Raw genomic sequence first — 25,983 nt, 5'->3', positions numbered from 1 at the left:
GAAGAGAATAGAATGGAGAAGGACAGAGACTAGGAACACACAATAATGGGGCATTCTGATCACCATAAATCAAAGAAATTCAACATCACAGTGATAATAGGAGAAAAACCTTGTGTATGGAAATTGACTCCGGATCCTACATATCTATAGTGTCCTGGACAACTATAAAAGAAGCAATCCCTGGCATAACTCAACAACAACTAAAACCACAACGTTTAATACTAAAAGATTTCCAAGGGAACATAATTCCTGTGTTAGGAAGAGGAATTTTTCCAGTAAAATTCAGAAACTTCACCGGTGAATTGCCTTTAACCATTGTGGACAAAGAAGTGCCAAGCCTCCTTGGAATAGAATGGTTTAGAGCCATCCACACCACGTAAGTGGAGGCTCACAATCAAATGAGAGAGGACCTGCAGACTGAATTCAAGGATGTGTTCGACGGAACCCTAGGCAAGTATAAGGGGACCCCTATTTCCCTCAACCTTGATCCAAAAGTACCCCCTATCAGAATAAAACCAAGGCGAGTCCCTTTCTCCTTGAGACCCAAAGTGGATGAACAATTAGATAAACTCATAGCCCAGGGAGTACTAGAGCCAGTTGATCATGCTAAGTGGGAGACCCCTATAGTCACTCCAGTTAAGCCAGATGGGTCAATCAGAATCTGTGCTAATTATAAAATTTCAATTAATACTGCATTGCAACAGAGCGCATACCCAGTTCCAGTTGTACAACATCTATTGCATTCAATAGGAAAGGGGAATTTTTTTTGCCAAATTAGACTTGGCTCAAGCCTATCAGCAGTTACCTGTGGATGAAGAAACAGCAGAAGCTCATACCATTGTAACACACAGGGGTGCTTTCAAATGCAAAAGACTGCAATTTGGGGTCAGTGTAGCCCCTAGACTATTTCAAAGCTTAATGGAACGCCTACTACAGGGCATTGTGGGAGTGGTACCTTATTTTGATGATGTCCTTGTGGCAGCAGAGGACAAAGAACAACTTAAACAAAGACTAAGGCTAGTCTTGAGCAGATTTCAAGAAGCTGGCCTTAAACTCAAAAAAGAGAAATGTCACATAGCAGTAGCAAGTGTTGAATTTCTGGGATATCTAATTGATGAGGCAGGTATACACCCCACTGATAGTAAAATAAAAGCAATTAAGGAAGCTCCCACTCCAACAAACAAAACAGAATTACAAGCTTTCCTGGGACTTTTAAACTTTTACAGTATTTTTCTACCACAGAAAGGGACAGTTGCTGAACCACTTCACAGACTTCTTGATAAAAATGCAGAATGGACTTGGGGGCACAGAGAAGCAACTGCTTTTGAATCCATAAAAGGACTCCTAACTTCTAACAGTGTTCTAGTACAATACAATGAAACATTACCTCTTTCACTAATATGTGATGCATCTCCTTTTGGGGTAGGGGCCATTCTCAGCCATAAATTCCCGAATGGCAGAGAAGCACCCATTGCTTTCTACTCAAAAACTTTATCCAAAGTTGAATGGAATTACAGCCAGCTATATAAGGAAGCACTGGCTGTAGTAGCAGGCATTAAGCGTTTTCACGAATATCTTTATGGGAGACAATTTGAACTAGTCACAGACCACAAACCACTCCTAGTCATCATAACAGGAAACAAACCAACACCAAACATATTGTCCCCTAGAATGACAAGATGGACTGTTTTCTTAGCTGCATATAACTATCGCCTTATACATCGACCGGGCAAGACCATCACTCATGCAGATGCTCTCAGCCGTTGCCCCCTTCCGGAACCTGTTGAAGACCCAGCTCCAGCCACATCCATACTCTTCATTGAAGACATTGCCACTGGCCCTATCACAGCATCAGAGATAGCCAAACACTCAGCCGAAGACAAAACTCTGACACGTATTTTAAACTGGGTGTTGAGGGGATGGCCAGAAGAAGTGCTGGAAGGTGACTTTAAACCATTTAAAATTCCGCAAAATGAACTGTCTGTAATTAAAGGGTGTTTGTTGTGGGAGGATAGAGTTGTGATACCTGAGACTCTGAGAGAACAAGTCTTAAGAATGTTGCATGAGGGCTACCCAGGGATGGAAAGAATGAAAGCATTAGCCAGAAGTTATACTTGGTGGCCGGGAATGGATAAGGAAATTGAAAAATGGGCTGCAGGTAGTACGCCTTGTCAGGAATCTAGACCCACATCCCCTTCAGCACCAACCCTAGAATAGGAATCACCAAAAACACCTTGGTCTAGAATACATATAGACCTGGCAGGGCCAATGCAGGGGCAAACATTTCTAATAACTGTTGATGCATATTCAAAGTGGGTGGAAGTAGCGATCATGAAAACCACCACAGCAGATGCTGTGATTAAGGTATTGAGGAAATTGTTTGCCACACATGGGTTACCAGATGTGGTATCAGATAATGGGCCCCAATTCACAGCAAACAATTTTGAATGTTTCCTAGCTGAACAGAGAATCCGCCATGCATTATCAGCACCTGGACACGCCCAGAATAATGGGCAGGCAGAGAGAGCCGTAAGGTCCATGAAGGAAACCTTAGCAAAAATGGGACCACGGAATTGGCAAATGAAAATAGACAAATTCTTAATGATACAACATATCACACCTTCGGCCACCACACACAGAAGTCCAGCAGAACTTTTAATGGGGCGGAAGTTAAGATCAGAGCTAGATAGATGACAACCAATCCAAGCACACCCGCAAATTCGACGAGTAAATGCAGATATTTGAACATAGGTCAATCGGTCTATGCTCATAACTATGCAGGGGGGACCCCATGGGTTCCTGCACAAGTAGTGCAAGTCACAGGCCCCCGATCTTATAGAGTAGAACTAGAAGATGGGAAAATATGGAGCAGACACATAGACCAACTCAGGGGACGATTGGAACAGAATCTGAACGACCAGAAAACCTCAGAAACAGAAACACAACATAGAGAGGTAAAGACCAACCCTAACAACTACAAATACTGAAAACACAAGCCTCCCCACTCTAGGGTGGGCCTCAAACTCAAGTACACCGCAGGATAATTTAGCTGAAGGGGGGGGGGGATCCAGCAAAGAAACTCAGAGCCCTCTGTTCCGTCAGAGCCAGCCCCGCCCCTGAAAAACCCTGAGGCTGGTTCTGGAGTGACAACAGACCCAACTAGTCAGGTTGCCACTGCTGGGGGGCGGTGAACTGCGAAGGTCCAGTCGCACTCACAGGAGTCCCTCCTACCTATGTGATTATGTCTGTGAGTGAGAGCTGATCGGAGGAATGCTTCTTCCAGGAGGGGAGGGGTGTTAGACATTCAATGGGAAAAGTCAGTGATGTCAGACTTCCGCCATTGGTTCATTTTCCAGGCGGGAAAATGAACAGCCGTCAGTGGCTGGAATTGTGGACAGCAGCCTGTAAAAAGAACAGCAGGCACACTGGGCGGCAGTCTTTTGTTCAGAGCTAAATAAATAAATCCTTTCCTTCTACCGTTGTCCTGCCTCTTCAATCTAGCCCATATCTAAGAGAAGGTAAACCAAGAAGAGCAGTTTCATGTGATTAAAGAAAAAGGAAACAATCTGTGATATTAACCATTACATTTCATATAACTAAGTCTGATTAAGGATATTCAACATATCACTCAAAGAGAAATTACTGTCCAGCTTTTATTTCACATAAAAGTATGGGTCACAAAATTGATGTGTTAAAAAGTTAGTAACAAGATGTGTTCTTTGCATGCCAGCAGTAGAGATAAAAGTTTCAAAAATTTAAATTTGCCAGCAAATTTACTGGCAAATTTACTGTCATGCTGTGATAAGGAAGAAGAATTGCTTCAAAGTATTGTGACAGCCATAAAACACAGGCTCATTATTATGACCCAGAAATGAAGCTTCAGCCCATGGAATATAATCACAAAGCCTTACCTAGAAGTGGAGATGGGGAAATTAAAACCCAGGAAAATTCATGGTCATAGTCTTTTGGGGATGAGATACATAATTCACATGGATTTTCTTGAACCTGGCACCACTTATCAATTAAGTGCTGTACTGCATCACACAAAACTTCAGTATGATTGAAAATAACTCAAATTTGGAAGTATAAGGAGGAAAATCTTTTGCAATATGAAAATGCTAGGTCTCACACTTTAACAAATCACCCAAGAGGCCATTTCAGTTGCAAAGTGAATCTCATTGTGTTACCCTATCCACCAAATAGCTCAGACTTGGCATTATACAACTTCTACATTCCCCAAAATTGAATACCTTTGCAAACATCAGCTAGATTCAAATGAAGAGGTGGAAAAGACAATTAGGACTTAGCTGAAAAAGGTTATTTTGTTATGGTTTTATGAACATTGTTCATTGTTGGCAGAGTCAAGTAGAGAATGGTGATGATTATGTGGAGAAGTATTGTAAATACTGGCAACAAGAAAGCTCATTCCAAGGATTATTTTCTTGTTTCATTTATTCAAGTATTCCCATTTAAACTGAAGTTATGGAGCCATTAGTTTTCATTCACCCTTTGAAGGTTATTTACTTACTTACAAAGTTGTGGGACCTAAAGTATTGCTGCAAATAAATGGTTCTAGTTTTTTGTTATATTGGAGCATATTGGTTATAAATTAATTATTGTTTTATTAAAACATGCTTTTAGGCAGGGAAACCTCTGATCATCAAGAGCGAAGTTTGAAGGCACACAGATTTTGCCAGCATCAGATTGATTAACTATTGTCTGTAAAATGTCATGGATCAATAATAAACAGTCACAACTTTTCAAAAAATTTACTTTCCTTCAATAACTGCTTGTAATTACTGTGCCCCATATTTTGTTAGGAATGGAGCTCCATGAAGAACTACACAACTTAGGAACAAAGGAAGGCTTGAAAGGAAGAAAACTCAGCAAAGCAATTGAGAGTTTTGCGTGGAATATCACTGTGCTGAAGGTAAATGTAAACTGAACTGTTTTCCTTCGGTAAAAAGTCTGTTTTGGCTATGTGAGATACTGACACAGTTTTTTTCTCTCTCCGCAAACAAATCAGGAATATTGCTATTTACAGATAACAACCTACTAAAGTAATTCTTAGTCAAATAAAAGTTTATTGGCTTGGGTATAGTACAGTTCAAACCAGAATCAGTTGTTTTGCCTCTATGGATACCAAGGAGAAGGCTTCTGTTTTTTGTGCAACAAAATTACTTGAGAGACTGACTTCCTCTCCTAGGTCTACCATGCAGTACCTAGGAAATTAGATCACATTAGATTAACAAGAGTTGGAAGGGACCTTGTAGGTCATGATCTTCTTTGTTGCTAGATATATCCACAGTGCTTTCATGCCACCAGTAGCAACCTGTCTGTGTCTTACATAAGCAGACAAAACCTGCTTGTTTGCAATTGTTGAAAGCAGTTTTTTTGAGGAATGTGTGTGTTTCTCTCCTGCTTTGCCTTTCTATTTCTGTCAAGTGCTTCTGAATAAGCATTGGTCTTTGGTGTTCTTTCCAGAAAAGAAATATTGATTGGTACTATTAGGACATGTAATGTCTATGCACTTCGTGACATAGCCTGCTAAAGCGTTGCTCTTAGAAAATAACAGAGAACCTGCCTCTTTGAAGCCATTTGTTTTGGCTCCTACATTTGGTGTGCAACCAAAAGGGATCCACAGCAAAAATATTATTTCAACTCATGTAGATGTAACTTCAGATGTAACAGTATTATCATAGCGCTAAATGTAGATGGACTCACCAAATCTAAAATATTGTGAGAGAAAAAAAGAAATTTTGTTGCCAAGGCAGTTGCATTCTGCATCACTCCACTGTCTGTAGAAAAAGGAATACATTCCTGTCATGATGGCTTTGTTTTGAACTCCCCTCCAGGGAGGAGAGGAGCACTTTCAGATAAGACAAAAATGTTTATATAGCTCACTTTTTCTATTTGATTCTTACTATTATTAATTACTTTGCTGAGTGTGGACAAAATTACTTGATTGGATTGTGAGTTATTATTGCCCGAGTCTGTAACTCATCACAGGTCAAAGTATCAAGTTTTTAAAATTTAACCAGTTTTGTGGTTAAATGTACTATTACAATTGGAAAAAAAATCTCCTGTTGTAGATGATTTGTGTGTGCTGTGGAGCATTCATTAGAGAGACTGGAGCCCCAAATGGCAATATGTTTTCCTAATATCCAAGCGAGAATCAGATTTTATGAGGAACACACGTTTCTGTTTTTGATCACATAGTATACAGACCGTCTCCTTTAAATATCCAGTTACCTCAATGGAAAGATATGCTTTCTGTGGAGAAAAAAATGATCAAATTTGTTTCAGAGTAAGAATGCATACGATTGCACCATAATTAGTTATTGTTTTCCCCATTCATCTTCTGGATTCAAAACAGTTTCTAGGGGAAAAAAGATTAGGAAATGACTTTTCTTGGGAATGCAACAGCCAATATGAATGCTTCCAGATTGTTTTTAAAGAACCACTTGCTCATCCTATTAGCTTCTGGGGAACTCTATACAGGGGAAGGAGGGATAAATGCATGCATGCATCTCTTAATATCATACAACATTTTCCCTCTTTATTTCTGCAAACACATTTGTACCTGCCAGTGCACTTTTCCACCATTGTCTATTCATACTTTCACACTTGTCTACATTTATCTCCATAGTTTTCCTATTCATAGATACCTTTCCACATCCACATGGCCTCCATATTCTCACACCTAAAAAGAAACAAGAACCTAATTTATTGGAGATAAATCTCAAATATGAAGACGAAAGCAGTGAGGTAGATTTGGGGGAGACGAAGGTGCTGGTGGGTGGGAGGATGCAGTATGAGCTGGAAGACACTGTGGGCCAGAGCTTCCCCATGACCAGAATATTTAGAGTTGATTCAATGAACCTACTCATTCTGAGTAGAATGACATGCTTAGTAGAATATTTGTGTAGCATGTTAAAACAATTGAGTCAAGACTTTGAAACAGTCCCTTAAAAAAAAAAAAACAGTAACAGTGACAAAGTAGCATTTCCATAAAATGTTAGGCTTACAGGGGGTCCAAGAAGAAGTGTCCAGGTTGCCTTGCAAAAATGCCACCAAAAGGAATTTGTGTGTCACAATGAAGACAACAGAGTGAGTAGAGCTGAGTGGCCTTCCAAATTATTTCCCATGGCTTTCCACAAATATTTTGTAGATGCTGAGCACCCTGAGTGGCAAGGCCAGGCTGCTAAGCCCTATATAGGCAAACAGTTTAGGGCAGGGGTGTCAAACTCACAGTGTCATGTCGTCATCATGTGACATATCATGACCTTTGCTAAACTGGGGGTGGGCGTGGCCAGCACGTGATGCATCTAGCCTGCGTGCCGCGAGTTTGACACTCCTGATTTAGGGCATGGAAAGTGTTCTGGGAACAGGACCATCGTGGTGGAAGCAACACTGAAACTCATGTCAGCTCAACTTGTGCATTTCCCAGTAACAGGACAGAAGAATTTTACTTATATTCCACAGTCTTCTGGGCATAAGGTGAGACTTACTAGAAAAGGCAGTTCAGGAGGTTGTATAGCCTAAGGGAAAAACAGAGGTTTACTAACAAGGGCTACCTGTAGCCGGTCTAAGCGAGGGTGTCTCCATGATAAAGGCAACAAGCAAGCAAATTAAATCTCTTCTGAGTGAAGGCAAGAAATATTGTGCCAAGCAGAAAGAGGAAAGCAAAAAAAGATACGAAGAAAAATCTCTACTCAGCTGAGAAAAAGAAGAAATAGAAAAGCAAGATTTTTCATAGCACTCAATAGGTTGAAATTTCTAGATTATATCCTCTTGAAAAAATATTACATCTCAGCTCAGTTATAAAACCAAATATTGATGAAATGAAATGAAAAATGTTAATGAAAAATGCTTCCACTTAAGTCATCAAAGTCAAATGATCTTTTGCAACTGTGTTTTGCATGGAGCTGTTTTATTCAGTGCCTTTATACCTCATGGCCTGCCATGCTATTCATTTTCAAATTATTAGATATTTCTGAATCAGTGTATAAAACTTCAGTTCAGGGGGTTCTCAAGTTACGACCACAATTGAGCCCAGAATTTATGTTGCTAGGTAAGAAATTTGTTAAATGATCTTTGCCCCATTTTATGGTTTTTCTTGCCACATTTGTTAAGTAAATCACTGCAGGTGTTAAGTTAGAAACATGGTTGTTAACTGAATCTGACTTTCCCATTGACTTTGCTTGTCAGAAGGTCGCAAAAAGGGAACACATGACCCCAAGAAACTGCAACCGTCATAAATATGAGCCAGTTGTCAAGCATCTGAATGTAAATCACGTGACCATGGGGATGCTGCTTTGGTCATAAGTGTGAAAAATGGGTCATTAGTCACATTTTTCAGTGCCATGGTAGCTTCAAATGGTCACTAAATGAACGGTTGTAAGTCGAGGTCTATCTGTATTATAGCCCTGAAACTAATGAAGTAGTCCTAATGTGGCAGTTGTCATGATTTGCATTTGCTGGATAATATCTTCTCATTCAAATTTAAATCCAGTTTAGTAAGTATAGCCTAACAGAATATTCCCTTAGATTTACAAACTTAATATTGATTTTTCATGTTGTTTATGATAAAGAAGGCTTACTGAGATAATGTATCTACCTTGGGGAGATAAAGTAAAACCTATTTGTTTTCTTCGCTTCAGAAAGGAAAAAAATTCAAACCCTCAGACAATCATTGACTTCATTTATTTTATACTCAACACAAACCTGTAACAGAGTTTTTCTTGCGAGAATAAAATGTGACCTCTGATAATGAACTTTGAATTATTTATCATAACCATACACATCCTAACAAAAAGTTGACTGCATATGTACAAAAAAAGGGGTTGATCCCTCCACTGCAATAAGACTAATTTTCAACTGTTTACAGAAATATTGCTTCCATTTGAAAAGCTGGGATTTGTCCAAGGGTAATAAACTGTTTAATAACTGGTTTGAAAGGTAAACTGATTTAATCTTATTGTATTATAATGGAATGATCAGAATTCAAGAAGTTTGCCCGCATTGGATGAAGTTGGAAGGACAGGCTGTCAAGTATCCATTCCCCATCCCATGATCCAAAGCTATATCCTATCACCTTTTTCGTGGCTTTCAGAGCAAGCTGCATGAAATTGAGCTAAAATGTTAATTTTATTTTGCATGTTGAAGTGGTGGCCATGATGTCTCTGCAGCTCCCCCAAATGGGGCATTTTTCATGAGGGGTTAAAGAGCAAAAGAATCTATTCCTGCACTAGAACAGATTTTAACTATGGCCCTTGACATGTACCTTTTAAAGAGCTGCAAACATAGATAGTTAATAGATGATATTACATGGCTTTTTGTTGACAGATTTACCAACATCTTCATGAGTGCTTCATTTTGTTTGTTCACAGCACCAGGCTATCATTTACGAGGCTAAAAATAAACAGGTGCATGCATGGTTTTATTAATGTGGAAGATAGTGTTCTCAATAGTCTTTGAGTTGATTATTTTCTAGCTGCGGGAAATTATGGATTAATTTCTCACAATAATTTCAAGGTAATATTGGTTTCCTCAAGGTGGTAGTTAATAAACCTGAGTCATTATATTAGAAAGAAGCAAGTGTCACTTCTGCTTCAAATAATGTCAGCCCATCAAACTTTATTGCAGAGAACTGACCCAGACTTCAAAAGAAACTTATGCATATAGTAGAAATTACAATGCAACTTGCATAATGAAAAGGTCCTGTAATTGTGCACAGCCTATTTTGCTCTTAACAGTGTGCAGATTCTAGAAGCTACAAATACAGACTTTGCAACTGCAACATTTATCTTCGGATCTTTATCTGCCTAAAGAAGTTGTGTATGGAATTCTATCCAAACTAGAAATGAGCTAAGGGTATTGTGGATGTCTTGGTACAAAAGGACATGATCCCATGATTCAAAGCTCCTATCCTAGCAGGGACAAAGCATTTCAGGAGAGGTGTTTTTGTAGTTTTTGCTCTTCAGCACTGCTGAGGGTAAATTATTAAATTTCAGTAGCATACAGATAGTCCTTGAGTTAGGACTGTAATTGAGACCACAATTTCAGTCATAAATCATGACTATTGTAAAGCAGATCATCACATGACTAGACATGACTTTATGATTTTTTTGTGATGGTTATTAAGCAAATGCAGTGATTGTAATGCAAATCCTGCTAAGAATTAGCTTGATCTAGAAGTTGCTATAGTAATATTCAGGAATTTGAGTTTGTAAAAAGTCTTGTGAGTTATAGAATTGTGTATCAAATATAGTCCCCTGAGTATTTACTAGCATATAGTATCAGCTCACTTTTTGCTGATACTGCTTAGGTTTAAAATAGATATCCTTCTCATCTTTCCTATTATCTTCTCCTGTTGGTATCTTATGATTTATCATTTTATTGTTTGTATGTTATGATTTATGATTGTATCTTATGATTATGATTTATCACTTTGTTGCTTGTATGTGCACTGAGAGCTTATGCACTGGAGACAAATTCCTTGTGTGTCCAATCATACTTGGCCAATAAAGAATATTCTATTCTATAGACAGGCATATTTGAATTTATAGTGTCTTGTAAGATTCCCATTGGCAGGGATTGGCTAATACAGGAAAAGAATGGTAAACTAGATAAGCCTTTAAGGGTAGTCCTTGACTTATGACCACAATTGGGTTAGGAATGTTGGTAACTAAGTAAAGCATTAATTAAGCAAGATGTCACATGACTGATTTGCTTAGTTGCAGCTCTCCCAGTTGCCCTTATAAGTAGAATTATGGGTCATTAAGCAGATGGAATCCCAAGTAAGGACTGTGAGTACCACAAGGGAATGGCGGCATGTGAAGCTCAGAGTGGTGAGGCAATTGGGGGCTTTGCAGAATGGTGTGACATCGCTGGCCATGGTATGAGGCTGGAGGCAGCATTTCTCAATGGCTGCAGTGGCACTGGGGCTAAAGCAGAGGCCTGGAGGAAGTGGCAGCCAGCTGGAAACCCTGGACCTCTACTTCAGCTCCAGGCCTGGCACTGCTGCCACCTCATACTAATATGCAGGGTGGCAAAACGGCATGGCAGGGAGAGTTACAGCAGCTTTGTAGTCATTCAATACGGGTAGGTATTGACAAGTGCCCTATTTTTGATCACAGGACTATGGAAGTATTGCAATGCCCTTAACTTTAGTCATGGGTTGTAGGTCCACTTTTGGTGCTGTTTTAATATCAAATGGTCGCTGAATGAATGGTCTTAAATCAAAGACTATCTAAAATTTGATCAAGTAGGGCTCTTTTAATGTTATAGTTAGCACTATAGTTTTGCACTCATCCACTTCATTCAGTATGTAACCTTTATCTATGTGCCAGATCTAAAACAAATCCTTCCAGCTCTCAAGGAAGAAAATAAAGGAAGTTGCATCAGCTGCTTATTATTTTCCCATTGTTTTGAAAACAGAAAAAAACAGGTTTGCTGGATTGTTCAGACACTTTATTCTAGCTAGAGCTTGATTTCTTTTCCCCCCATCAAATATGTAAATTCCATTTTATGTATTTTAGAGAGGCAAATCAATCGTAGCAAATAACCTTGTGTTATCTTACACAATATCAAAGATCACATTGAGTTCTATACTTTTAGTAGAAGCATGTGTCCTTCTAAGCGACTATACCAACCTTGTTAGCCACAACAATTTTTTAACAAGAACTTTGACCCCAGAACGTTCAGAAGGATAATTTGTCAAGTCAGTGTTTTAGTAAAAATAAACAGTTTTTCTTTTCCCTTCCTATCATTTTTATCTTGTCTCATTCCTTTTAGATTATAAGCCTGAGAATAAGCCACTATGGGAAATTTTTTTGAGCAAAAGTGTAGGAAAAAAGAGGACAAGAATAAACAGGAAATTAAAAAGAATCTAGCTTCAGAAAGGTGTCTGGAGAAAAACAAAAGCTTGAAAGATGAGGAAAAGAGATCCATGCTGCAATAGATAAAGCAGCCTTGAATCCATAATTTCTATGCAAAAGATGGGATTGAGATTGAGCTACACAGACCTGCCGTCCTGAGTTGAACACTGAAGTAAAACAAGGTCAAAGGAAAAATAATAAATCTTTTAATTCCTCAAAATAATAAATCTTTGAATTCCTCATTTTTATAATTTAAGACAAATTATATCATGGGTCTATAGCCTTTCTGTCTTCAAGGATTATGTTAGGGGCTACCATATAAATTGTAAGAGGGACCAGGCAAAAATAAATATAATTTCATTTCAATTAAAACTAAATTAACCCAAGTATATATTAAAATGTTTCTTCACTCCATGTTAAACAATTTGCTACTTCTGGCACACTAAAAATTATATCAGAAACAAACATTGGCACAGCTCTGATGGAAAAGAATAGAGATTGTGTTTTTATGGGGGCTTAAAGAGAATCCTTGGTTCCCTACAGCTGAAACTAAAAAAGTTTAAGCTTAAGAAACAGCCACAACATTTATTCTGTTCTCATAATTGAATAAAATTATTTGCTGCTAGAAATGTATTTATTTATTTGTATCCCACCTTTATTATTTTTAAAAACAGCTGAAGGTGGCAAACATATCAAGCAAGCCTTCTTCCTCCTATTTTCCCACATCAACTCTGAGGGGAGCGGGCTGAGTGAGAGAGAAATTTAGCTGGACTTTTTTCTCTGCTAGTATACTTTTATTTTATTGCTTTGTTGCTGATTTATCTTATTTCTGGGATGATATGTATCTTCTATTACTCCCCTTACATAGAGTGATTGTGTTTAAATCACCATAATGAAAAATGTACTGTATTATGCGAGAGCCTGGAAGCAACAGGTGTTGAAATCAATAGGATATAATTTCCTAGTGAATATGCTAAGTATCAGAGTGCAAAGTGCATTTGCTGAAGAATGCAATTTTAAAAAAGTTTTGTCCTGTTTTGTCTTGCCTTATCTTTCTCTTCTCTATTTCTTTCTTTGCACATTTTTCACTTATTACTTCTCTTTACTTTCCTTACTTTTCTCTTTCAAATTTTGTATTGTTTTTATTCTTTTAAAAATTTATTTTTGCTATTTTAAGGGTGCTCTAGAGCTGCTACTTTTTCCCCTTATGTTCCACCAAATGTAGCCTTTGCAGGTTGCCCCTGTTCGCCCTTGTCTGGGCTTTGAAGTTAAGCAGAGTTGGGTTGATAAGTGCTTAGATCATGGGTGTCAAACTCATGGCCCGGATGAGTCACGTGCTGGCCACACCCAATCTCATTTTAGCGAAGGGGGAAAATTCACAATACGTCACATGATGACAACGTGATGCCGCGAGTTTGACACCCCTGGCTTAGATGGAGGGCCACTAGAAATCTCAGGGCTGTAAGCTAGATGGGGAAGGCTTTGGCAATGCCTGATTTCCTGTTACAAAGAAAACTGCAAATGGGTCTGTGTACTGTATCCACTATAAGTTATGCTTGATTAGAAACAGATTTTATTTTTTACAATGGTAACCATGCTTCCCACTCTTCTAAAGGGAAGCATGTCCTTTTACCAAGAAAGCATCTTTCTTTCTTTCTTTCTTTCTTTCTTTCTTTCTTTCTTTCTTTCTTTCTTTCTTTCTTTCTTTCTTTCTTTCTTTCTTTCTTCCTTCCTTCCTTCCTTCCTTCCTTCCTTCCTTCCTTCCTTCCTTCCTTCCTTCCTTCCTTCCTTAACAAGGTTTTTAGCCTCACATTTCAAATCCCTTGGCTGATTTTGTATACATTACTCTTGGTTTGGTGTGTATTTTGTTTCATGCAGCAAAATGTTTTGGGCTAGTATCCCCTCCTTATTTCCTTTTCCTCATATTGACAGATTCTGTTAGCTTTAATGTTGCTCTCACTCTCAAGATCTCATCAATCATTCCTCGAAGGAACCTGCCTAGGTGCTATCTATCATCACAGGATTTAATTAAACCAGAGCCTGCCACATTTTTCATTTTTAATCTCTAATCCTGGATAAACCCTTCATTTTAGATTGCTTATTATCATTACCAGACCCTCGGAGATGTTCAGTGGTTGTGGCTTATGGAACTGACCATGGCTGTGGATTCCCCATTTGAAAATGGGCAGAGCAAATCATTTATGTAGGTAGGAATTGTGAAACCAAAGCAGCTCAGGGCAGAAGAGCTGTAGGTTTTACAGCTGCTATTTCTACAGGCACTGCTAGGCAGGCTGTTTTATTGAGCTCTTAAGGTGTTGAAGAGGATTTGTACAAGAGCTGGGAAGAGCTGAACTGCTCAAAGGATTACAGTGCTCTCAACGTGAATTAGACTTTGCAATAAAAACAATGCATGAATCTCCAATGAACTGAGCTTGTATCCTTGACAACTTAAAATTACCTTTAAATTAGGCCAAGTGCGCTGGAGAAGACAGGGAGTAGTGCAGAGCAGCAAAACCTCTCTTCATTCCCTTTTCTAATTGGTGTTTCTTGGAAGGAGAGACAGAGGTGATGGTTTTACTTTTAGAAAAGAGAAAAAGCTGAAATCATTTACATCAAAACAAAACAGGCCTAGAAACCTTGCTCCCAGGAAGGACTGATCTAACCTACTCACTAGTCTCTTCTCCTCTAGAAGATAGTCATAGGTTCAGGAAGCGTGGACAGATAGCGGCCATAAAGTACAGAAACAGAATGGTGGATGCTTTTAGTAAATGTTATTTGCTCCAAAATGATCAGATTGAAGAAAATGTCTCTGGGTTTCACTTGTTTCACACAAGAATTAAATGCCAACCCAAATTTTCCACATGAGATAACTGTAGTCTATCCGAATGGGATTGTATTTTCTCAGCTTGATGTCACTTTATTACAAATTGGCTTCATCTCATTAGCCATTGAATTTCCTATAGCTTTGTATTTATTACAATGACTTACTAACACTTGTCTGGAAACTGGTTGGAATTGTTAGAAGAAGGTTATACAGGGTTATGAAGTTGAGAACCCAATCTTCAAGTTAGTAAAGAAACTCCCTGACCTGTTCTTCACTGTGCTGTTTATTTGTAGTCTTTTGTCATTAAAGATATGCCCTTGACAATATTTGGCAAGCTTCCTTATTAATGAGAGAGGATTGAGCCAAGAACTTTTCTCTACCACAAATTTTGCTTTGAAATTGAAAAGAATCCAGAGTTCAACGTTCACCCCTTGTCTGAAGGTGGACATTGTAAGCACCTCTCCCCCCACCCCCCCATGGACACACTTGTGATCATGAGTTTCCGAGCAGCTCTGGATGGGATGATTTTCATGATAGAGGTGAACCTAGAAATGTAAGCAACGAATTCTCTTCTTTTTCCAATTTCAGAGTTGTCATTTCCCTCCTTCTCCCCATGTGCATCTCACAGATTGCCTGTAATGCTATACCTGCAGGACCCAGGCAGCAGAAAATATCAAATATGTACTATGATCCAGGTGCAACCATCTGAAAAATTTGTAGAGTGCTTAGTGCTTCTACCTGGTTCTCCTACTTTCAATATTTACCTGATCCAGAATAAGCATATTTTATTGACATTACAGCCTTTGCAATACGAGATAATATTACAATAGCAATATTGCAAAAATGGCAAAGACCAATAATATTGGTCTTCTGTGTTGGTGTTGTAATGTAATATTTGTGACTTCCCATTTGGACTACTGCAATACTCTCTACACGAGCTGCTCCTTGAACATCTGGAAGCTTTAGCTGGTACAAAATGCAGCAGTGCAAACTGCAAATGGTATCAGTTATTTGGCACATGGAATAATACCACTTCAGGGGCTGTCTTGGTTGCCAGTGTGTTTCCATGTACAAGTCAAGGTGTTGGTTGTCACCTTTAAAGCCCTTCATGGCTTGGGACGCAATTACCTGAGAGACCATTTTCTTCCAGTTGCCTTTACCCATCCAATCCATCTGCCGGGAGGTGTGTTTTCTCTGCTGTAGCTCCTCTGCTCTGGACCATTTTCTCTCCAGAAATTAAGATGACCCCAACCCTTCTGGCCTTTTAGACCTGGCTATGTGTTTAGGTCTGGGGTGTTCTTAGTTCAGTTGATTCCAAATGGATTATAATAGCTTTTGGTTGTTATTTAATTTCTTTTTTTGTGTTGCTTAACTGTTTCAATTGTTTTTATATTTATTTGCCACCCAGTCACAGGTTTGAGAAGAGCAGCTATACAAATTGAATGAATGGATGGCTGGATGAAATGAAATGAAATAATCATACCTAAATCCATATTTAGTTTTGATAGAGTGGGCTCCAAGATGGCAGGATTCCCCCATCCCCCTTTTAATTTTTTTTCTACGTGTTGATAGTACCTACAAATTAAGACCTTGGCACAGCCTTCATGTAGTCAGATGGCATTGCTATATAATCATCTGTCTCTTATTAGGAAAAAAAAGCCCCAAATTTACTCAACAAAAAATGGTGCAAAAGTTTTCTACATTACCAGGTACATTGATCTCAGAGAAAGTTCTGTGAAAATAAAGGAGAAAGCATTTTGTGAAGACGCTTATGAAACACGTTCTGCTTTCAGATAAGCTCTTTAATAGTCTACTGGAAGGCCTGATTAATAGCTTCCAGGCTTACATGGCATCCCACCAAAAGCTGACCTGACCTTTCCTGTGTTGATTTGATATTTATTTCTAGAGTCAGTGATAACAGTAGTAACAGAAGGAAGTAAGCAGCAATGTTAGAAGACAAAAAAATAGAAATGTGCTTTCCCTCCCTTTGTTCCAAAGCCTATTTGTATATGTGGGCCAGGAAAGTGATTCTGTGCTCCCAGCTTATTGTAGCACCTGACTGGTTTTCCAAGAATGATTTGGCACTGCGTTGTTTCTAGGTTTAATTTTGTTTAAGGCATTGATATAATTTCATCAGCATTTTTCTTTAAGTGGGTTTTGTTCAGAACCTATTTTTCATTGCCAGCAGATGGCTTCTGAACAACCGTATGGGCACAGAAATGTTTACTTGCAGATTCTTTCTAGCAGTCTGACAGTCTTGTCACAAGGGACCTGGTTTGCCATTCATTCTCCTGGGCGGTGCTTCTCAAAACTGTTCTTTGCAGTCTCATCTTGTTCATATGAAGCAAGTGAGGGTTTCTTTTTTCTTTTTTAAAGGTGAATACACTATAAGGAAAATGTAAAAGAAAATGCACATGAGCTACAATATAAATAAATTGATGTTAATCATTATCTCCTCACCATAGGATACCATGGCTTGTTAAATATTTGGGGCAGGTGGGAGAGGGAAACAGAGACAAAGGGGAATCTTTTCCCTGTTCCTTTTGTTGGTGTCATACTGTTACTAAAAAGAGAGAAAGGAGAATGGGAATATTTGGGAGCTAACTTGTGTCTAGAACTGCTTGTTCATGGAAAGAGACCGGTAACATTGCAAACCTTCTGACTTTCTTTCATGAGCTTTGAGGAACATTTTTTTGTATTTGTGATTTGTGGGGAAAGGACACTCAAGAGACTTTCATAAGGTAGGGTGACTATCTGGCAAATCTATAGTAAAGCACACACACATTCCGAAACAAGATTTATCTGAGAATTAGAATATTAACTGATATTCCCTTCAAAATTAGTGTGTTGAGAGTGTTGTTGTTACACATGCTGGTAAGTTTGGTTTATGGTCACTTATTCACACCCTCACAATCCTGGAAAATAGCCACACTCAAACTGCTTTCAACCAAACACTGAAGCACAACTGATTCTTTAGAATACACAGAATCCATTGAATTTAAAATAACAGCAAAATTTTACTGGTTGCAATATATCCATTTGCTGTCTCATATGCACGCATGTACATGCACACAAACATACACTTACCCACATCCTTCTCAACTAGGCTGGCAGGCACTAGTCAGAAGGACAGAAGCCACAAGTCTGGATCCAAGGATGACTCAAAAAGTGGGCAGGCTTCAGGACCCCATTTTTCCCCAAAAGTCCTTCCTTTGGTGATTCTTATGTCTGGTAATTCTTGAAGATACTGGGGGAGGGGTTTCCTATGTGCTCAGGCCCAATTTCTTTCGTCTGTTTTTGGTGATACTTTTTTCTTCGTTTCCTTAATAACTTGGTTCCTTCTTAACTACTTACCCTAAGGGTCCCTTACCTGGTCTTTGTCCACCCTGCTTATGTGCCTGCTTCAGCTTCAGCCTAGTGACTAGAATCACACTATCTAATCTAATTTGGAGACTCAGTAAATTATCAGGGAGTCCAAAGATATAGGCCAATTTGTTTTGATGTCTGAACTAGAACAAGAATCAGAAAAATCTAACTCCATTTTCCTATAATATAGTATAATGAAAAGTCCAGAAATTAGCTGTTCCTTCTTTTGTTCTTCATCAGAATATCTCATTATGCTATTGTATACAATAACAATACAATTAGAGCTTTATATTATGGAAAAGCATGCCTAATTTCTTAGAAATGACTTTTTTAAAAAGTACTCATAAATCAAAATAGGATGATAAGCCTAGATCTGAGAGCATTCTTACAAAAGTTCAAACCATTATCTGGAGAAGGTTTTATTCAAAGGAAAGGATGATTGTAAACATGAAGTTGGTCATTCCTAAAGGCAGTTGATTGTTGGAAGTTGAGGTAGGTATATAAAAGTTGATGTTACTGGTTACTAGGCTGGGTTAACTACCTTACAGAATACTGTCAAGAGCAGAGACTGAAAAACAGTGTGATGGAGGGAACCATTAAATAAAAGATCTTCCTCAATCCTCAGAATGCTGTGATTGATGCAACTAATAGTGGCACAAATGCAAGGACTTGAGGACAGATCTGTCTATTACTGAATTCTATACTCACCTTTTCTACACATTATCTGAGCTTGCTCTTTCCTCTTTTCTCCCTCCGTATGAAAACAACTGCTATACCCTTTTGCAATGCAGTGCAATTTTGAAAAAAGAAGACAGGAATAGAGTTTCATGGAAACACAAAACAGAGTTCAGATGTGTCTGCCTTGCACAGAATAAATTAAAAATTAATCTGTATTACCCTGCTCTACATAATGTTTTACATTTCAGCAAACACCGACGCAGATCCTGACTATGAACATCACTCTAAGTATTACAGATTACAGAAAAATAAATGCCTTTTGTCCCAATATAAAAATTGTACTACATTTTAAATTTGTTGCAAAAAGTATAGCTGTACTAATATTATAGTGCTCAAAGCAAAGATGGAACATTTCTTCTTGTTAGTGTTGTCCTTGACCAACAAATAAATAAATATAATAAATAAATATAAGTATATTTCATATGTAATCCATTCCATCTGTCTATCCATGCTATTTTGCTATGTTCCACATAGGAAAGCATGAAAGATTGGCAAGCATAATTGTCAGTTAGTTTCACATATGTTTCTCAGGTAATTTCATGACACACTCTGTGGTTGGCAGCACTGGAAAAAATGATATGCTAGAGAGTCATTCTGACAGGAAGAGAAACCTAAATTTCAAAAATTATAATCAATTGTTCATAAGTGTATATGATGTTCCCTCTATTCTCTGAGGATTATGTTGTTGTTTTTTAAAATCTAACTAAAGAAATTAGTTTTATGGTTTTTTAAAGATTAGTGTTTATCCTGGCATAAGCTTTCAAAGACCATAATGTACTATACTGAATGCATAAAATTCACAAAAGTTAATATAATGATAAATGGATTAATCTTCAGTATTCTGCAGCACTCTTGTTTTTAGTGCAAGAGATTGATCCAATTACTCTTCTGGAAAGTAATTGCAGGTTTTGTGTAATTTCTGTACTCCTATTTCTATAGGGCTTACGAAGCAATTTTGACATTCACATTGTAAAACTACTCTAAGAGTCAGATGCAAAAGGTTGACGTAGTGATCCTACCAAGACCTCAAGTTCAACAAAGGCTCTATTGTGTCATTAAGTCATCCAGCAGAATGGTTGAATTATCCCAGATGTTGTCAATTTGTGATGCAATTCTCATTGACACTGGTGTTCCCAGATGCTTTTGTTCCCAAACATTGTTGACTGGTGCTGTACCTTGCCAGCTACCATTGTCTCTCTACAGTTGTTTACCAGGATGGGTGAAATACTATAGTGAATGCAAAATTACTTGGCATGTGTCAGTAGATTAAATCATAGATTATCTTCCCATACCAAATTGCATATGGGGGGCAATTGAGAATGAATGGAGAGTAGAAAACAGAGATTTGCACTGGAAGAAATATCACATGATAATTTATTTTTTCAAGATGTTTAAAGATGTATCAGTTCACACATTATGAATATGAGGAATGTTTTAAGAGAGAAATGTTTTAGGTTTTATATTCAATGATCATTTTACATATATATTTTGTGAATATTGCATGTTAAAAATTTCTTCATTACACTTTAGTAAGGCTTATTAAAAGTCCTTTTCAGCTTCATCTTCTGATCCTGTAAGGCAGGGGTGTCAAACTCAATCATATCACAGTCCATATTGTGACATACTAGGATGTTTTTTGCCTTTGTGGAACCTAGGTGGGCGTGGTATGTGCAGGCTGTATACAGCCCATGGGCCGCCAGTTTGACAGGCCTGCTGTAAGGTATTGAGAACTCTCCTAAGAATGAATTTTCTGTCTGTGAAGATGCTTACAAACCGTCTGCTGACATGATTTTCCCCCTGGATTTTGGAATTTCAAATGATATGATTTTCCCTCCAAACCAATACCAATACATAACTTGCTCCCTGTTTTTCTGGTTTTGAGCTACAGGTAGTCTTCAGCTTACAATTGTTCATTTAATGACCATTAGAAGTTACAATGGCCCTGAAAAAAAAACTTATGAACATTTTTTTTAACATTTACAACAGTTGTAGCATCCTCATGGTCATGTGATCAAAATTTGGCCACTTGGCAATTGGCATGTATTTATGACATTTGCAGTGTCCCGGGATCATGTGATCACTTTTTGTGACCTTCTGACATGCAAAGTCAATGGGGAAGCCAGATTCACTTAACAACCTTGTTACTAAGTTAACAACTCCAGTGATTCACTTAACTATGGAGAGAAAGGTTGCAAAATGGAGCAACTTAGCAATGGAAATTTTGGGCTCAGTTGTGGTTGTAAATTGAGGGCTACCTGTACAGATTCACCATTATTTTCAGTATGTGTTTTTGCTAACTAGCTACTTGGTACTTCAGTGAATATGACTTCAGAATAATACATAGCACAGAAAGGAATATGAGTGAAAAGATGTATCTGGTTTCCCTCAAGCAGTCCAAGCTTGCCTAAAGAGTTTGTGGAGTTGCCTCAATTGGCTGCACATCCATACCAAGCTCATGGCACAGCTCTGCTCCTTTCCCAAGGCCTTATATGGACACGGTGTTCATGTATATTGGTATGTACAAAGGGCCTCTACGTGGTGGAAACCCTGTCCTACTTAGGTTTTTCCTCATGAACATTGTACCTCTTGGTGTCCTTACAATAAAGAGAGACATTGCCATGTTCCCCATGTGACTGTATGATTCCACCATCATTTCTTTTCTGTACTATGATTTACTAGACAAGCTTAGGCCCTGATACCTATCCATCAGAATATGCTATCAGAACAAACTATTGTGTCTATGCACCAGTCTCCCCAAATTATTATTAGAAATTCAGCAGCTTAGAGACGAAATAAATAGAGAAGGAATGCAAACCAAAGCTGTTTTTCTGTCAACAGGTTCAGTTCAGATACCTCTCTAACTGACCTGTGAAAACATTACTAGAACAGAGATGCTAGCTCAATTAACCATTCAGTACTTTGAACTATTTCTTGATTGGTTCAAGACATTTTATTAAAATCTGCTGTCAGCACAATTTCCCACCAAAACCAAGCTATCCTGGCAGCTAGCAGTGCTGTTTCCAAAGAATGTAAAGATCCATTGTCATCCCTGTAGTGCAGGGGTCCCCAAACTTGGCAACTTTAAGACTTGTGGGAGTTGAAGTCCACAAGTCTTAAAGTTGCCACATTTGGAGACCTCTGTTGTAGTGGTTCCCAGAGGTTCTGGGTGACTGATAGGCTAAATCAGAGATTAAGTTACCCGCCCAGCTTCATCCTGGCCTGGGAAGACCCTGGTGTCAGCTCAAAAGGAGCTGCTTATCATGAAGCAGCTGCCTCTCAAAGCAGACCTCAGATCAGATGCATACAGAACCACTTTGTTCTCTATCCAAAACATTGTCACTGCAAGGGAAGGAAAGCCAGATATGAAACCTTTATTGTTCATGGCTTTGCATTTTATTTTGTTTCCCTATATTTCTTGTGTATTCTTAGGGACAAGGGGATCTACTGAGGAACGCCAAAAATGAAGCCATAGAAAATATGAAGCAGATCCAGCTGGCTTGTTTATCACGTGGACTGAGCAAAAGTGGAAGTGGGAACTCGGATGCCAAGGCTAAGCGAGGTCCTGAGCCAATCGAAAAAAAAGAGACAAGCAGCGAGAATGCCAGGCTCTGAACAAAGCCAACGGTGTCATATATTTCAATAGTCCAAAATTATTTTTTTAACACATTAAAAAAAGAGAGAGAGAAAGAAAGAAGGATCACACTAGCATCCTCTACAGGGCATCGGAAGTATTAAAATTCTCATAGTGCCAGTGTTTTACTGCTGTCATCTGCCTACATTTAAACTCTCTGGTAGTGACATTCTAATAATTTCCAGTTTTGTGTGGGGAGATCCTTTAACATTTTCCATGAATTACTTTATTGCCCTTTTCCTTATTTATTATTTTGTAATTCTGAAGAGCTATGTGGAGAGGGAAAGGTAATACTTCACTCTTTGGGTTTATACTTTGCTCTACCAGCTTTTGACAGTGTGATTTTTCAAGTCTGTAATATAGGTTTTACCAGCAAAAGAAACAAAGACAGAAAAATAACTCAGTCTTTTATTAGTGTGAATTAATAAAGGATTCCTCAACATAGAAGAATAAATTATTAACTTTTTCATTAAATTAAGTTAATAAATTATTAAACACTTTCTCTTTTTTAATGGAAGTCAGTAGGATTTCCGATGTACATTCCATTGACTTTTGCTAATCACGATTTGAAATGCATTAATATAATACCTATTAGTGAAAGAAATTGGTCACTTTTTATCTCAGGTAGGTGGCTGGGGTTCAGTCTGAGCTCTACAAAAGATGCTGTAGGTCTGGACAAAATGATTCTGGACTTTGCTTGTGAATTGCAAATTTGTAGAATGGAACAGAACATACAAAGATAATTAATAATGCTGAAATATTTCTCACTGCCACTAGCTGAACAAAAGTAATATAAACAATTGATGTTTATAAAAGATACCTTAATTTGGATTTTTCATTCATATAGACAAATCTGCACAGGTCGCATGAGCAAAGGTCCATCTCACGATTGATGCCAAAGCATGCACTTAATTCACAGAAGTTCCTCCTCCAGCTTTGCATACCAGGTAGAGCATTTGGTATGGCAGCCTCTTGATTCACTGTGGGACATAAAGTGTGAATTACAAGACCTTGCACATTTTCTAAGCACCATCATGCAATTCTTGAGCCTTTATGCTTAGGTAGTTTTTGCAACATTTGCTGTGTTTCCTTGGTTACATTATTGTGAGAATACTTTCACATCTTTGAAGTATATATCATGAGAGACAATGCTACGATAGGCACGTAATAGTCTTCTTTTTTCAATTCCAGCAGAAATTAATGCAACCAGTCTGAACTGATTAACATGATATAAGCACATTCAAACTGAGTAGGTGAATTGAAGCTTCCATACGTGATCATATCTATCCTGTTTCTAAGCAGAACACTAGGTGCATTGATGTTGTTATACAATATTTAACATTTATATCACAAAGCTAAAAATTAAGTCACATGGGTGACGCAGCATAGAGGAGTGAATTGCTAGCTGTGCTTCTAGTGAGTCAGGCACATGGTGATGATCCCCATCGTTCTTTCCTGTTTGCCCAAATCTTACTTTTGTCACATCAATTTCATCGTGTGAGTTTTACCACAGATTTGATAGGCTGGAAATGTGAAGCAACATAGAGAGTAAGAGCTTAAAAAACTGAATGGTTATTATAAATTCTCAGCATGTTCCATTAAAAAAAAAATTAAATGTTGAGAAGAAGACATCTGAATTCTGCTGTTGTTTTATTCTCTAGTAAAGCTGGAAGACAAGTGAAAATGCCTCCTTGTTACCATCCTTCACAGTGCCTGGCTCAAATACTTTAGTAATGGTTGTGTATTTCAGATTTCTCAAAGCTTCAGTATATACAGTAGTGGTCAAATTTGTGGAAACCTTTTGGGAAAAATGTCTCCTTACATATTTTATGCCATCACTACCAACCAGAGAGATCTTGGTCTCATCACTCCAAATAACACTGTCCCATTGCTTCTCTGTCCAGGTAACATGGGTTTTAGCCCGGTTAAGTCTTTTCAACCTTTCTTTTTTTTTTTCATGGAATTCTAGATTTTAGGTCAAATTCCTGCAGTCTGCGCTGAACAGTCCTTGCACTCAACTTCACATTGCATTGCACCATTTCATCTTGTATAAACCTAGATGATTTTCTTCTGTTATGTAGGCACAGTCTCTTAATTCTTCTATCATCAGTTGCTGTTGTGCACCTTTTCCTGCCTTTACCTGTGTGGTTTTGTAGTGACTGAGTCTTCTTATACCTCTTCAAAAACTTTAAAATGCCACCTTTGATTAAGTTTCCACCAATTTTTCTTCTAATTTCTTTATAATTGTAGTCTTGTTTACTTAATAATACTATTTTAGATCTCTTTCTGGGCGACCAGTCAACTCTTTGCACCATTACTTTAATTTTATTACATTGTACAAGCTCACTAAATGAAAGAACGCAAAAAAACCAACCAACTTGATAGTGATCACATAACACACTGACAAATGTCTGCCTCCCAGCTTCAATACATGACATCAATAACTGAATCCTATTGTGATCTGATTGACTCATTGCCAAAACAAGATGATAGCTGATTGGCTCTCTAAACACCAATGCTCATTGGCTACAATCAGATGAAGGAATGCTACTAATGCTACGAATGCTACTAATATCAACCTAAGCAAGTTATGCTTCCTTTTTCTGGGTATTTGGCTATAACTTTTCATAGAATACAAATAATTGAACAAACTTTGTTGCATTATATTCTTGATTAAATTATCTTTCCATTGATATATGGTACTACTCCAAAAAAAGTGGTGTCATTAGCCATCAAACCTCAAAAATACACTTTTCCCAAAAGGTTTCCACAATTTTGGCCACTACTGTATTTGCATTTCCTCAGTTAAAAGCAAGAGTTCTATGAATATGAGAGACTGTATTTATTTGAAGCATTGCTTTTATTTTGAAAAGCTACCTTTTAATTAATTTGATTAGCAAATGTGCTGACTTTTCTCAATATAACAAAAAACCAATTGTTGAAAGTTTGTCTAAAACTATTGCATACATTAAGTTATTTTTTTGTAATTTCTTAAAAACACTACAATGTTCATGTTGCACATTTCTGAAAGAATAAAGATTGGGAGGGAAATGACCAATGTTTAAAACTAAGTTTATTTATTATTATGTTTATTTCAAAGACTTTATATAACCACCCATACTGTAACCACAACTCTGGCCAGTTTTCAAGACAATAAAAATTGTTTAAAAAACCAGTAAAAGATTACTGTCCATTGATATAACATTCATTTAGAATTAAGCCTTCACTGTCATATAAAATGATATAGCAGGTCCTTGACTTAGAATCATTCATTTAACATCTGTTCAAAGTTAAAGGAGAATATTTGTACTGATGATTTTACCTAGTTTAGGTGAGGAAATATCTGTAAGAAAATCACCAAGCTCAGAGAGCACCAAGGATCCATCACATTCAAAGTTACGAGGGTGTTGAAAACAGTGACTTATGACCAATCTTCATACTTGCAACTGTCATAGCCATCTCCACAGTCATGTGCTTGACAACCAGTGTGCATTTATGCAGCATCCCGAGATTACATCGGATTAATTTGCAATCTTCCAAGA

At 37.9% G+C, this 25,983-nt stretch overlaps 1 protein-coding gene across 1 annotated transcript in view; it reads left to right on the top strand.

Annotated features, from left to right (window-relative positions):
- Nucleotides 1-25,616, top strand: part of PLCL1 (phospholipase C like 1 (inactive)) — a 238,418-nt gene extending 212,802 nt beyond the window's left edge. Inside the window, exons 5-6 of the mRNA XM_026667943.2 lie at nt 4,821-4,930; nt 22,240-25,616. Coding sequence (XP_026523728.2) covers nt 4,821-4,930; nt 22,240-22,422 — 293 coding nt within the window. The 3' untranslated portion in view covers nt 22,423-25,616. The remainder of the gene's footprint in view (nt 1-4,820; nt 4,931-22,239) is intronic.
- Nucleotides 25,617-25,983: the final 367 nt, after the last annotated feature.

This window comes from Notechis scutatus, chromosome 1 (genome assembly GCF_049901735.1).
Source record: "Notechis scutatus isolate UNSWTSFEM ecotype Mainland chromosome 1, rNotScu1.2, whole genome shotgun sequence".
NCBI classification, from domain to species: Eukaryota; Metazoa; Chordata; class Lepidosauria; order Squamata; family Elapidae; genus Notechis; species Notechis scutatus.
The sequence above is the reverse complement of the archived record's forward strand: the minus strand, read 5'-3'. Positions and strand labels throughout refer to the sequence as shown.